Here is a 12492-nt window from a genome sequence, read left to right as displayed (position 1 = left end):
ATAGACTTCATCTACCTCTCATCTTTGTTCCAATTTAGAATTTTACTTGGTTTGAGCACTTCCTCCAGCACCTTCCTGACAAACAGTGTACATGTCTGAAAATGTCTCAACTTTAACCTATCTGCAAAGATTCTTGTCTTATATAGCTTTTTTCCTCTTATCAGGAACCTCTCAGCCCTCAGCTTCCAGGTTTGTAAAACTGGCCAAACATTCCATCTTTGATGGGATTGTCAGGGGGTCCAATGAGACCAGACTTGTAAAGCCCTTAGAACAGGGCCTGATGTATAGTAAGTGCACAGACATGTACCATCTCTGTGTCATACAGGGCTGGGGAGCATGTTCGAGTTTGGAGGCCTGGGGAGGGGAGGGTACCTGCTGACACTCCCTCTCTCCCTGTCCAGGTTCTGGGGCAAGGAGTGGATCCGGTCAAATGGGCGTGGCCACTCCACTCTGGAGTTCTTGCATTTCCAAGCGGTACCCGTAGAGGCTGTCGATGCCAGTGACTGTGCCATCAACTACCAAGGCCTGGACAACCTCTGTAAGTGGGGCGGGGCAGGGTGGGTAGAGCTGGCAAGGCTCTCCACTTTCTCTTTCAGGGTGGGCTCAGTCCCCCTCTCCCCCCTGCAGTGGCCCTGAAGGAGCTCCAGTCCCTGTCGCTGCAGCGCTGTCCCCATGTGGATGACTGGTGTCTCAGCCGCCTCTACCAGCTGGCCGACTCATTGCAGGAGCTCTCGTTGGCCGGTTGCCCCCAAATCTCTGAACGGGGCCTCGCCTGTCTCCACCACCTCCAGTGAGACCTCAGCTCAGCCTGGGCCCTGAGCCAGGGTGGGGCTCCCAGCCAACTCAGGGGACAGTGGGAGGGGGCAGCCGGTAGGCCCCGCCTCCCTGCCTCCATGGCAAACCTAGCGTTTGTGGTGGGTAAGCACAGTGAGCAGTGGCAGTGAGATCCTGGGGGAATGAAAGGGCTAGTTTTTCTTCCTTTTGGTTTTAATGAAAACTCCATGATTTTTATACTGTTCCAGAACTATAGGAGCCAGAGGTGTCTATTTGCAATTAACACAGTGGATTTCATGTGGCTGGACAGCTCTAACGTCTCCTGGACAGTTAGATTTTTATTTTAGGAATCTAAGGATTGAATGGGTGCACACGCTCACACACAGACGCTATCCTTATGCCAGCCTCCCCTCCTGCCCCCCAGGAACCTCCGCAGGCTGGACATCTCAGACCTCCCTGCCGTGTCCAACCCAGGCCTCACTCAGATCTTGGTGGAGGAAATGCTGCCCAACTGTGAAGTTCTGGGGACCGACTGGGCCCAGGGCCTGAAGTCGGGGCTGGAGGAGCAGTCTCGGGACACAGCCAGCCCCATGCCTGTCTAGCTTACCGCCCCTCCACGTCAAGCTGGATCTGGCAGAGCTGTGTTTAGTGTCTGACGGTTCTCCATACTTCTGGCTTCCAGCTGGGCTCACTCACCGTGGGGGCTGGGGTGGGATGAGGAGTGTGGCACTGGGTAGCCAGAGGGAAAGAGAGCATGTGGTCCCCATCTCAGGGGTGCCCTGGCAGGCTGCACCTTGGGCTGAGGGCCACAGCTCTTGTCATCCCGTCAGGCAGCCTTTCCCACATACTTCTCTCCTTCCAGTTCCCATAGCTTCTTTCTCCCGCCTTTTCAGGGCTCCCAGCTGCAGGGAGCTCCAGGGAGCTGCACTCTCCCTTGTGGCCCCCCACCTTGCCCACTACTGTGTCAAGAGACTCTTATCAGAAATTATCCTCATTTAGGTGTGCTGCCATTTCCTGGCGGGGCCCTGACTCAGGGATGGTTATTCTCTGTGTGGACCTAGTCAGCTCACCGCAGGGTACACATCCATGGCCCACATTCACTAAATGCCAGTAGCACCCCAAATCCTATGGTGTCAGCTTCGACTCTCAGCTCCATATTCAACTTTCCTGTGGCTCTGGGAAAACAGATTTGGGCCTTTGAAATACATTTCCTTTGCTAACTGGCATGATAAACTTGGTCAGTAGGGGGCACTGGAGAGACACTGCAGGAGGCAGGGGTTTTGCTCCTGGTTCCTTCCTGTCCATGTCTGCTCACTCTGCAGCCTCCCGAAGTGCATGTGGCTTCCCCAGCGCCAGGTAGTCAGCAGCCTCCACTGACGCACCTCCCTGTGAATGGCTCTCCACACCCCAGAAGCTGGATTCCCAGAAGGCATCTTACTAGTGAATCCCTCATTTTAGTTCGCTGTCAGTAATTCTTGATATTAAACTTTCCCTGTTCAAATTACTGGGTTTTTTTTTTTTTTCTCTCCTGATTGGATCCAAGCTGATAGAGCATTGGCATCCAGAGTGTTCCAGGAGTCAGGCTCACAGAGATGGGGTTTGGGGGTTGAGATGCCAGGAACCCACGCATGCAGCGGCATCACAACAGACATTCACAGGTTGACTGATGAGGTGCTGGCTGAAGCACGTGCCCCGGGAGCCCCTCTGGCCGCTGCACTTGACCACTGTGGCAGTGACAATTCTAAAGATAGGCACTGGACGGATTCTTTGGAGTGTCCTTGAATGCTTACAAATGGACAAGAACGAGCTGAGGTCGGTTACCTCAGCTCGTCACCGTCACAACTGGAGTACTTCCTTAACGGCCCCCGAAAATTCTTACTTGTAGCCACAGAGCTAATAACAGCTGAAAATACATCACATTTAAGTTTGCAGGTTGATGCCGGTTGAATTCCCAGTGTCAATAAGTTATGTGTGACAGTGACTGGTGAACAGTGGGACGCTGAAACCTGGAACAGGGTCAGGCCCAGAGGGAATGGGCGGTCTCGAACCCTGTCACTCGGCCTCCCTCAGCGTCTGAGACCAACACCCTTCCTGTGCTTGAAAACCCCTCTAAAAACTCATCACAAGCACCCCTGCCGTCACTAGGCCCATAAAATACCGAGGGTCAAATCTCAGCATGCCCCAGAGCGCCTCCGCTATGACCCAGGGGGAAACGGCTTGTACACTAACAGAATTGCAAGACCTGCAGATATATGTAGTCAGAAAACTGGGAAGCCCACGTGGGAGTAGATTCCAAGGCTGTTAGACCCGTGAGGGTGGACGTGACACTAAGCCTGGCCAAGCTCAATGGTACGAAGGCACTTACTAGAGATTCTGATTTAATGGGTTAGCCGTGCAGCTGGGAGTGGTTCTCACAGCTTCTTTGCTTGGCTGACTGGAACTTGGACTCAACAGTGGCTTACAGTTAATAAGGTGAGAAGCCAGAACCACCCTGGCGTCACCTGGAAGAGGGGATCCGAAGGCTAAGGAACGCAGGGATGTTGGACTGGGCTGGTCACGGTCGACCCACATATCCGCCCCTCAACTCTGTTCCACCAGAAGGCAACTCTAGAATCATTCTCGATGTTCGACTTCTTCCCACTGCCGTGCGCATTCTCTTCTGACTGGACCCAGACTGACGCACAAGGCAACCAAAACTACACTCCGAGATTTCCAAACACCCCTAGGGGGGTCAGTGGAGAACCTCTGCACCTCCTAGGAGAAGCTAGATGAGCCAGGAGAGCTCAGGGGGACCTGATCTCTGTCTCAGCCCTGGGGAAGGAGGGCTTGGACTCCCTCCAAGGTGCTCGGGCCCCTGGCCCCAGCCTCTGGCTGTCTTTTCCCACTCTTGCTTTTATCCCATTAATGTTCCCCATTTCCTCCGCATACTCTTCCTCCAGCTGGTCCCACAGGCTCCATTATTCAAACCTAGAGAGAGGAAATCGGTACTGGACAGATAATCAACTGCTGCTGCTAACAGAGAAGGTCCCTGAGACAAGTGGACAGTCCTCCCCAACCCCTGGTGGGGTGAAAGGGGTCAAGCCAGGCTTATTCCTACCCCAGGTTCCAGGTGGTCTGGAGTGAGGAGGCCCCACCTTCCTACCTCCCCAGACAGCAGAGGCCTCAGGAGGGCAGGCCTGTAAACAGGTAGACATAATCTCCTGTCCCTGGAGGGCCGGATGTGAGTGTTCCCAAGTCCCTGTGCAGCTGTGGGTGGGGCTGGAGTGGGCACTGACCCTGCTGGTCTGGCAGCCCAGGCTCCGGAGCCAATGGAGGAAGAGCAGGATCGGCTCCGCCAGAGGGCTCCCCCCGCCCCCCCCCCCCCACTGCCCTCTGGCTTGTCTCTCCCTCTAGCCGCCCCTTCGCCCATCTGGTCCTCTCTTGCCCCTCCCTGGCTCCCTTCCCAGACTCCCCCCTCTGACCCCTCCCTCCACTGCGACCCTCCACCTGCCTCTCTAAATCTTCCCCTTTAGCCTCCCTCCTGGGGGCTCCCTGCCCTGGCCACCCCCTCCCTCGCTCAGTCCCCACCCCCCCTCGTCCTCCTCCCTCCTGGCAGTGCTCTCCACTTAGCCTCCTGTGTCTCCCTCTCTTCTCTCTCCTCTCCCCCCCCCCACTCCCTGCCGCCCCTGAGGTCTCCCCGGCTGCTTCTCCTCTACAAAGTCTGTCTGTCTCTCCTCCTCCTCCTCACCAGCCCCTTCCCCACCCCCACCCCGACGCTGGGTGGCAACAAAACCATCTCTGGCAGGCTGACCCATTCCTCTCAGCACATTGTCCACCGCCGCCTCCTCCTGCAACCAGGCGCCCGCCCCCCCCGCCCCCGCTCCCCAGCTTTGCCACTTTGGGACTGTGCCTGTCCCTGAGCCACTCTAACACTACCTAGTCCAGGCCTGACCCTCAGTCTCACCTTCCCGTTTCTCCCCTCCCAGGCCTCACCCAGCACCCCGTCCATCGCCGTGGGCACCCCTGCACCTTTCCCGCTGTCTCACCAGAAAACCTGCACTAACACGCCAGAGCCCCACCTCAGGTCGCCTCCGGCCCTCCCTCCCCTCCCCCTCCCCCTCCTCTTCCCCTCCCCCTCCTCCCTCAGCCCCGCCCCGGCCCCTCCCGGCCCCTGGGGCCCTCCCTGCTGCCTGCTCCCCTCCCTGCCCCCGCCCCTCTGGACGGGCTGGGCTGGGCTGGGCTGGGCTGGGCTGAGCTGAGCTGAAGAACAACGACACAGCCACAGCAGGACGAGGGCAGAAGGGAGGGAACTGGGAGGGCCAGCCCAGAAGCCCAGGGCACCGGAGCTGGGGAGCTGGACCCAGAGGTAAAGAGGAGGGAGCAGGTCCCTGTCTCCCCAGTCCCTTGGGTGGGGGCCGTTGGTGCAAAAGAAACTGAGCTTTTATGACAGCGGGAGGAACTGACCCCAGTGATCCCAAATCCTAGTGAGGGGGATATATGGGGGTGGGGGGCAGGCTGGTGGAAGGGGCTGGGCTGAGAGGAAAGAGGACGAATTGGAAGGAGGTTAGAGCAGCGATTCCAGGTCCCTGAACATGGGAGAGTTGGGTCTTTGGTCCGGGGTCGGTTTAGGGTCTGGCACTGAGAGGCTGTTACGGGGGTTTGTGGGGGCTGGGGTCCATCCCTGCACCCCAAAGGCCTCTGTGGCTCCTTTGCATCTCCCACAGCCACCCCTTCCCTGGGCCGGGTCATGCGCTGCCCCAAGTGCCTTCTCTGCCTGTCAGCCCTGCTCACGCTCCTGGGACTCAAAGTGTACATCGAGTGGGCGTCGGAGTCTCAGCTGAGCAAGGCCTACCGAGGACCCCAGGGCACCCTGCCAGGCCCCACGGCAGCCGGCCTCGAGCCCACCCTTCCGGCTAACCTCTCCGCCCGTCTGGGCCAGACTGGCCCACTGCCCTCGGCTTACTGGAACCAGCAGCAGTGGCGGCTGGGGGCCCTGCCCAGTGGGAACAGCACCGAGGCGGGGGGCTGCCGGGCGTGGGGAGCCGCTGCCGCCGCTGAGATCCCTGACTTCACCTCCTACCCTGAGGACCTCCGCCGCTTCTTGCTATCAGCGGCCTGCCGGAGCTTCCCACGGTGGCTGCCTGAAGGTGGCAGTGGCCAAGTGGCCAGCTGCAGGGAAACCGCCGTCCCCTACCTGCTGCTGGCTGTCAAATCGGAACCAGGGCGCTTTGCAGAACGACAGGCCGTGAGAGAGACCTGGGGTGGTCCAGCTCTAGGGATCCGGCTGCTCTTCCTGTTGGGGTCCCCAGCAGGTGAGGGGGGCCCTGATCTAGGGCCCCTGGTGGCCTGGGAGAGCCACCGCTACAGCGACCTGCTGCTCTGGGACTTCCTTGACCTCCCCTTCAACCAGACGCTCAAGGACCTGCTGCTGCTGTCCTGGCTCAGCCACCACTGCCCTGGGGTGAGTTTTATCCTGCAAGCTCAAGATGACGCTTTCGTGCACACACCTGCCCTGCTGGACTACCTGCGGGCCCTGCCACCCAGCTGGGCCCCAGGCCTCTACCTGGGCGAGGTCTTTACCCAGGCCAAGCCCCTCCGGAAGCCCGGAGGACCCTTCTACGTTCCCGGGTCCTTCTTCGAAGGTGACTACCCGGCCTATGCCAGTGGGGGCGGCTATGTCATCGCTGGTCGCCTGGCACCCTGGCTGCTGCAGGCGGCAGCCCGTGTGGCACCATTCCCCTTCAATGACGTCTACATCGGCCTGTGCTTCCGTGCCCTGGGCCTGGTGCCCAGGGCCCACAAAGGCTTCCTCACAGCCTGGCCAGCAGACCGCACGGCTGAGCCCTGTGCCCTCCAGAACCTGCTGCTGGTGCGGCCCCTCAGCCCCCAGGACAGCATTCGGCTCTGGAAACGCCTGCAAGACCCTCAGCTCCTCTGCTGAGCCCTGGGGAAGACTGGAGGAGTGGGTGGACCTGGCCTAGGCCTGGACGCCTACCCCTTGCTCAGCTTCTCCTTCTAGGCCTTGGTGGGTACCGGGGGGACGGGGGGGTCCTGGAATCACAGCTGCCTGAGCCCCTCCTGGGCCGCCCAGCCTATGGGACTGAGCAGCAGAAGATGGAAGACTATTTCTTACTTTTTATTTTTGAAAAATATGTCCTTCCCATTCTGAGGCCTGTAGCTGTCTTTGTATCTGTGGGCCCCAGAGTTTACAGTGCAGAGCTCAGCCGCATCTCAACCTTTATACTCAATACCTCCCCGCCCTTACTGGACAGAGCCAGTTCCAGCAGTCTCCTGGCTACCTTGCTAGACACCAGGTTTGCCTCATCCTATGGGAAAGGAGTCCACCTCTGGAGCACCCCCACCCCCGCCTGTCTGCTGAAGCTGGCCCTTCAGTTTGCGAAAGTTTCCGGGGGAAGTAGACATCTCAACGGCCTTGGCCTTGTTCATCTAAAGTAAAAGGGGGAGGGGGGGTCCAAAACTAGTCATGCAGGACTCTCCTCCCACCTCCAAAACACCCGGAAACAGAAACCAGAGGTGGCAGAAAGCCAAGTACAGACACAGTTTATTCACTGTCTGCTGCACCTCTCTCTTTAAGTTCCACGTGCTGACCTGCCATGCTCGCCCCCAGCCCAGAGGGGCTTCCAGTCCTATAGGCCTGGTCCCTGGGAGAAGGCAAAGGGGGGGCTGACAGAGCCCCCCACAATGTAACAATGTGGAGGAGCAGGGGTAGTGAGCGGAAGTTCCCCCTTAGCATCTCAGGCACTGCCCTGGGGACCAAGTATCTTGGAAAGAGCTGACTGGGAATGGGGACAGTGTCCTGCCGGCTCCCTCCGCCCCTCAACCTGGAGCTGCCTCAAGGGGTGGCTGAGGTGGGGGGTGGGGCTAGCAGGCCTCACTGCTCAAAGTGGTCCAGGGGGTAGTGCTCGCCGTAGGTCTGGAGGTGACGGGCCAGGGACTCCTGCTGCTTGCGGAGCTGGGCAGGCATCTCCTGATAGACGTCCGAGAAGAGCAACTTGGGGTTGGGCTTCAGCTTCCGCTCAGCCTGCTCGAAGGCCTCCATCACCTGGGGGACACAGGATGGTAGGCAGATAGCTGACCTCCCACCCAGGGCCCTGCCTCCTACCTGTGCTACCTCAGTGAAGGATTAACCACCCCGTGAGCATTCATGTTCTCATCTGAACAATGGAGACGATCATCATCACGGTAATGATGGCCAACATCCCCCATCAGCACCCCCAAACCCAGCACTTCCATGCTCTGCAGGAGCGGGCACTGGACTACGTGCACAGGACGGTTTCAGCCTCTTAGGAGCCCTAAGAAGCAGACAGCTTAGATGTGAGGAAACCACGGCACAGAAGGGACTTGCCCATGATGACACAGTGAGAGGCAGAGACAGACGCTCTGCACTGCCTAACGCCAGGGTCGGCCTTTACTGCTGGCCTGCGCTGCCTCTGGCTCCCGATGGGCAGGGCCAGGGAGGGCAGCGGGCTGGCTCTGCATGGTACAGTAATGCCACACTCAGACTAAGTCACCTCATCCTCGGACAACATTCTCATGTGGGCTCCCGGGATCCCTCTTCAGAGATGAGGGAGCAGAGGGCAGACATCACGCCAAAGACCCAGCAAAGGTGCGTCACTGGGTGATCCCTGTGAGAATCGTCACTGGGTGATCCCTGAATCGCCCGCCCAGTTCAGCGTCCCCCAGATCCCCATCTCCATCCTTCCAGAGTTCTCCACGCCCCTGGGGCCCTCACCTTCTTGCGAGACTGCTTCCGCCAGGCCTTCTCCTGCTCATCGTCCCACCAGCCATGGCTCTGCATATAGTGCCTCAGCCGCGAGATGGGGTGGTCCTGCTTGTCCCAGTAATTGACCTCATCCACTGAGCGGTACGCCGAGCTGTCGTCACTGGTGCTGTGGTGCCCAATCCTGCCCAGCGGGGAGGGGTTGGACATGTAATAAAGGCAAGGAAGGGGCTATGACCTGTGTGATGAGGGTCAGAGATCAGTGTGGGGAAGATGCTAAAGACGGGCTGTGAAGGCTCGTGGGGGGTGAGGCGGGGCAGGCACCTGTAGGTCATGGCCTCAATAAGGAAGGGCTGGTTCTCTGCCACAGCCCGCCGCCGGGCCTCCTTGGTGGCGTTGTACACGGCAAACACATCGTTGCCGTCCACGCGGATCGACAGGATGCCATACCCAGGGCCTCGAGCCGCTGTGGGGACAGGAAGGCAGGTCAGACCCCAAGGCTCAGATCAGGACAATGAGCAGGGAATGGGAGAGGAGACGGGAGGGGAGGAGATGAGAGGAAAGAGACAGAGCAGCACTTCACTCACGGTCCCCGGGGCTTCCCCCCGTGCCAGACACTGTAGGAAGAGAACAGGAGGGGGAGGGAGGAGACGACGCAGGCCCAGACGCAGGCCCATACCGATGCCATCCCCGCGGTACTGCTCAGACGTGGGCGTGGAGATAGCATAGCCATTGTTCCGGCAGAAGAAGATGATGGGGCACTCGAGGGTGGCGGCAAAGTTGAAGCCGGCGTGGGCATCCCCCTCACTGGCTGCCCCCTCACCGAAGTAACAGATGACAATCCTGTTGGCGTTGGCCCGTTTGGCCGCATAGGCCGCCCCGACCGCTGCAGGGAGTGAGATGGTGGTGAGCAGAAGAGCCCCACGCACACTCACCTCACACGCACACACTCACCCCACCCAACCGAGGTTCCTGAGCTCAGGATGGCTGTCACCAGGCTCTGAGGGGGAAGAAAACACCTGACATCCTGATTGTCCCCCCAGAACCTGCCCGGCCCATCTTCTCCCCTCAGCTGATGGCAGCTCCATCCTCCCAATTCCTCAGGCCCCAAACCTTAGCACTTTTGACTCCTAACTCTGTCACCCCACACCTACCACCTTCGAAACAGAGCCAGAATCAGATCCCTTCCCCCGACCTCCTTTATCTCATCCAGGTCACACCAGTCAAGTCGCCCTTCACCCTCACCAGCCCAGTCTTGGCCCAATCTATTACCCTCAGGGCAGCCAGAGGACTGTTAAATTGTGAGTCAGGCTGTCATTCCACAGCAGCAACTGGGGCCTTCCCTACAGCTCCCTTCCACTCCAGGTAAAAGTCAAAGTGCCTAGAGGCCCGGCAGGTCTGCACCCTCCCAAAGCTCTGACTTATCTACCACCTCCCCGCCCCCATCATCCACAGCAGCCCCACTGGGCTGCTCCTGCGCCCCGAGAACCTCCAACACACCAAGTAGGCACCCCCTCCAGATCCCCACCCCACTTCCTGGTCTGTGCTGAAATGTCCCCTACTAATGCCGCCCCACTGCCCCCACCTCATGGCACTCCCTCTGTTTCCTTTCTCCCTGTAGGACCTACGGCCCCTGACATGCTCCGGGTCACTTTGTCTTGTTGACTGTCTGTCCCCACTACCATCATGTCAGCACCAGGAGGGATGAGGGTTTTGTCTGTCCCTTGTTCATTACACCTAGAATGGTGCCCACAGGGGCAGGGACTCTGCACATTTGCTGAGTAACTTAATGGTCACCCAAATGGAAGGTGAGGGCCGGGGCCCCGACTTATGGAAATCCTACCTATCTTCTTTGAAAATGTCACCTCCTCCTAGAAAGCTACCCTGCCCACCTCCCACTTCAAAGGCTATCGGGCCTTCTGACATGCCAGGCGCTCTGCTAGCCCACAGACAGCAACTCACGTAGCCGGGCTACCCTGAGCAGACAAAGCTGAAGCCCAGACTGATCCTTGACCCCGGGCGGGCTGCAGAGGGCAGGGAGGGAGGTGCGCTCCATGGTGTCCGCGCTGCGTCGGAGCAGGCTGCCGCCCAGTGGGTCTGCTTCCCAAGCAGTCGCCTTTGACAGAAGCCACACCGACTGCTCTAAGCGCTGTGGGCTCCAGAGTGAATTCTGAGGGAGCTGGACTGAAGCACAGCAGGGGCCGGGCCAAGAACCCGGGCTCTGGAGCCAGGTAGCCCATGACTTGAGTCCCTGCTTTTCTCACTACCTGCGGGGTGACCTTTAGCAAGGAACCTGGCATACGCTCAATCACACACAGTTGGCCATGTTTGTGAGCGGACACACGGGGTAGGCACAAGTTTTGGAAATCAAGAGTGTGGTCACACTGGCTCAAGGGTGCCCAAAGGGTGGGGCCACTGCCACAGCCCTGCTCTGAAAGGCCCCAGACAAGAAGGGTCTGGAAGGACTGGAGGTCAGACCAGTGCTGACCACATCACCAGCCGGGAAGTCGCCCTGGGATGGAGAAGGGCCGGGCCTGAGCAGGGGTACAACATGGTCCAGGCCCGGGGCGTGTGTCCTCACCCTGAGGAATCTGTGTGGCCAGTGGAGAGGAGATGGTGACGAAGTGGCGCTCCCTGCAGCCATAGTGGACAGGCATCTGGCGCCCCTTGCCCAGGTCGTTCACGTTGCTGTAGCACTGGGCCATAAACTGTTCCAGGGGGTAGTCCCGATACATCAGCACACCTGCGGGGGGAGGAGGCAGCGGTTGGTGGGGGTGGGGGATCCCCGGGGGCAGACCAACCCTGTGGGGGTCCGGGGGCAAGCCCTTCCTGCCCAGGCTTCCATTTCCATCTGTACAGTGATGGAGCTGGGTGAGAGCAGGGGCGGCAAAGTCGATGCCCAGGGCACCAGGCAGGTGCATGAACCAGGTGAGCAGACAAGGAAGCACAGGCCTGTCTCAAGATGAGGCGGCTGTTCAGACCAACCGACTGCTGTCCAGGGAGGCCAGAGCGTCCAGCTTATCAAAATAAGAAACCTAGCTTGGCCCTTTTTTTTTTTTTTAAATGAGAAACTACCTGATTTTTAAGTGTTTCAATTAATTCAATTATTTTTTTTAAAATCATCATACAAACCAAATAAAAGTACAGGCCACCAGCTCACTTGACTACAGAAGAAATGGTCATACCTGTTTATGGCAGTAAAACCCTTTCTTTAAACAAAATCTCTGCTGAATGCCCATCTACCGTAAAGAGAACCCCACGTCAGGCTCTGACGGGTGACCCGGATGACCGCCTCACATGGCTGGGGGGCGGTTCCCTGAGGTAGCACAGTCTAGGCCTGCCCTTATTTTGGTGGGGCCTCAGGCAGGGCCCTCAGCTGAGCCATGAAATGGGACACAGCCACCAATGCATCTGGCACCGAGGACAGAGCACCTTGGTGTCAGGGCGCTCCACTGAGCACTGGCTTTGTTCTGAGTCTCTTGTTGTCCCCATTCCACAGGGTAGGCAGACAGAGGGCCTGGTGCCCAGGGTCCGACTCACCTCCTTACCCCCCACGAGCACCCTCAGCAGCTACTTGCACATAGGGCCTCCTGCCGACCCGCGGCGCTGGAGGGCTCCCTCCTGCAGGGTAGCCAGGGCCCAAACAGCCCTGTTTGGAGCGTTCACTGATGCCCAGCTTGCAGGGTGCTCATGCGGCCCTGCCTGGAGCCCTTGCCAGGGAGACCCCTTCACAACAACAGGCGGGAGACTCTCAGCAAACCTAGCAGGGCCTGGTTTGTGGCCCAGTGTCTGGGGAAATCTCATCTTCCTTGCTAACAATGCTGAACCACAGACTTTACCACAGGGCTTCTGTCCTCCTACAGCCTGTGGGGTGGGGGGCTGGTGCAGTGGAGAGGGGACCAGACAGACCGGAATGCCATGCTGGTCCAGGGAGGTACTCCGCACAGCCAGCTGGCCAGGCCCCATCTTCCTGAAGAGCTGTCCCAGGGCAATAGGCC

The 12492-nt window shown here is 58.9% G+C and overlaps 3 protein-coding genes across 9 annotated transcripts in view; 2 read left to right on the top strand and 1 right to left on the bottom strand.

The window, feature by feature from the left end:
* DMAC2 (distal membrane arm assembly complex 2) overlaps nt 1-2278 on the top strand; it is a 6583-nt gene extending 4305 nt beyond the window's left edge. For 4 of the 7 annotated variants that reach the window (XM_023525137.1, XM_023525136.1, XM_023525139.1 and 1 more), the window contains exons 4-7: nt 165-189; nt 402-538; nt 628-790; nt 1199-2278. In XM_023525137.1, coding sequence (XP_023380905.1) covers nt 165-189; nt 402-538; nt 628-790; nt 1199-1376 — 503 coding nt within the window. In that variant the 3' untranslated portion in view covers nt 1377-2278. Of the gene's footprint in view, nt 1-164; nt 190-401; nt 539-627; nt 826-1198 lie in introns of all 7 variants that reach the window. The other 3 variants (XM_023525141.1, XM_023525140.1, XM_023525142.1) reach the window with 3 other exon arrangements.
* A 2745-nt stretch (nt 2279-5023) lies between these two features.
* On the top strand, nt 5024-7323 carry B3GNT8 (UDP-GlcNAc:betaGal beta-1,3-N-acetylglucosaminyltransferase 8). Its single transcript, XM_011383635.2, has 2 exons — nt 5024-5119; nt 5469-7323. Exon 2 carries the CDS (start codon nt 5501-5503, stop codon nt 6692-6694), a length of 1194 nt encoding a protein of 397 aa, XP_011381937.1. The 5' UTR covers nt 5024-5119; nt 5469-5500; the 3' UTR covers nt 6695-7323.
* The window catches only part of BCKDHA (branched chain keto acid dehydrogenase E1, alpha polypeptide), a 16165-nt gene continuing 10971 nt past the window's right edge, over nt 7299-12492 (bottom strand). The window contains exons 6-10 of the mRNA XM_023525135.1: nt 11076-11237; nt 9174-9380; nt 8819-8960; nt 8507-8678; nt 7299-7816 (exon numbers count right to left, since the gene is read on the bottom strand). Coding sequence (XP_023380903.1) covers nt 7646-7816; nt 8507-8678; nt 8819-8960; nt 9174-9380; nt 11076-11237 — 854 coding nt within the window. The 3' untranslated portion in view covers nt 7299-7645. The remainder of the gene's footprint in view (nt 7817-8506; nt 8679-8818; nt 8961-9173; nt 9381-11075; nt 11238-12492) is intronic.

The sequence above is a fragment of the Pteropus vampyrus genome, unplaced genomic scaffold (genome assembly GCF_000151845.1).
Source record: "Pteropus vampyrus isolate Shadow unplaced genomic scaffold, Pvam_2.0 Scaffold534, whole genome shotgun sequence".
NCBI classification, from domain to species: domain Eukaryota; kingdom Metazoa; phylum Chordata; class Mammalia; order Chiroptera; family Pteropodidae; genus Pteropus; species Pteropus vampyrus.
Note: the sequence above shows the minus strand (reverse complement) of the source record. Positions and strands in the feature narration are given on the sequence as shown.

Bases quoted from the DNA above. Each gene is read 5' to 3' on its own strand.
- B3GNT8 (XM_011383635.2), top strand. From the start codon at position 5,501: ATGCGCTGCCCCAAGTGCCTTCTCTGCCTGTCAGCCCTGCTCACGCTC.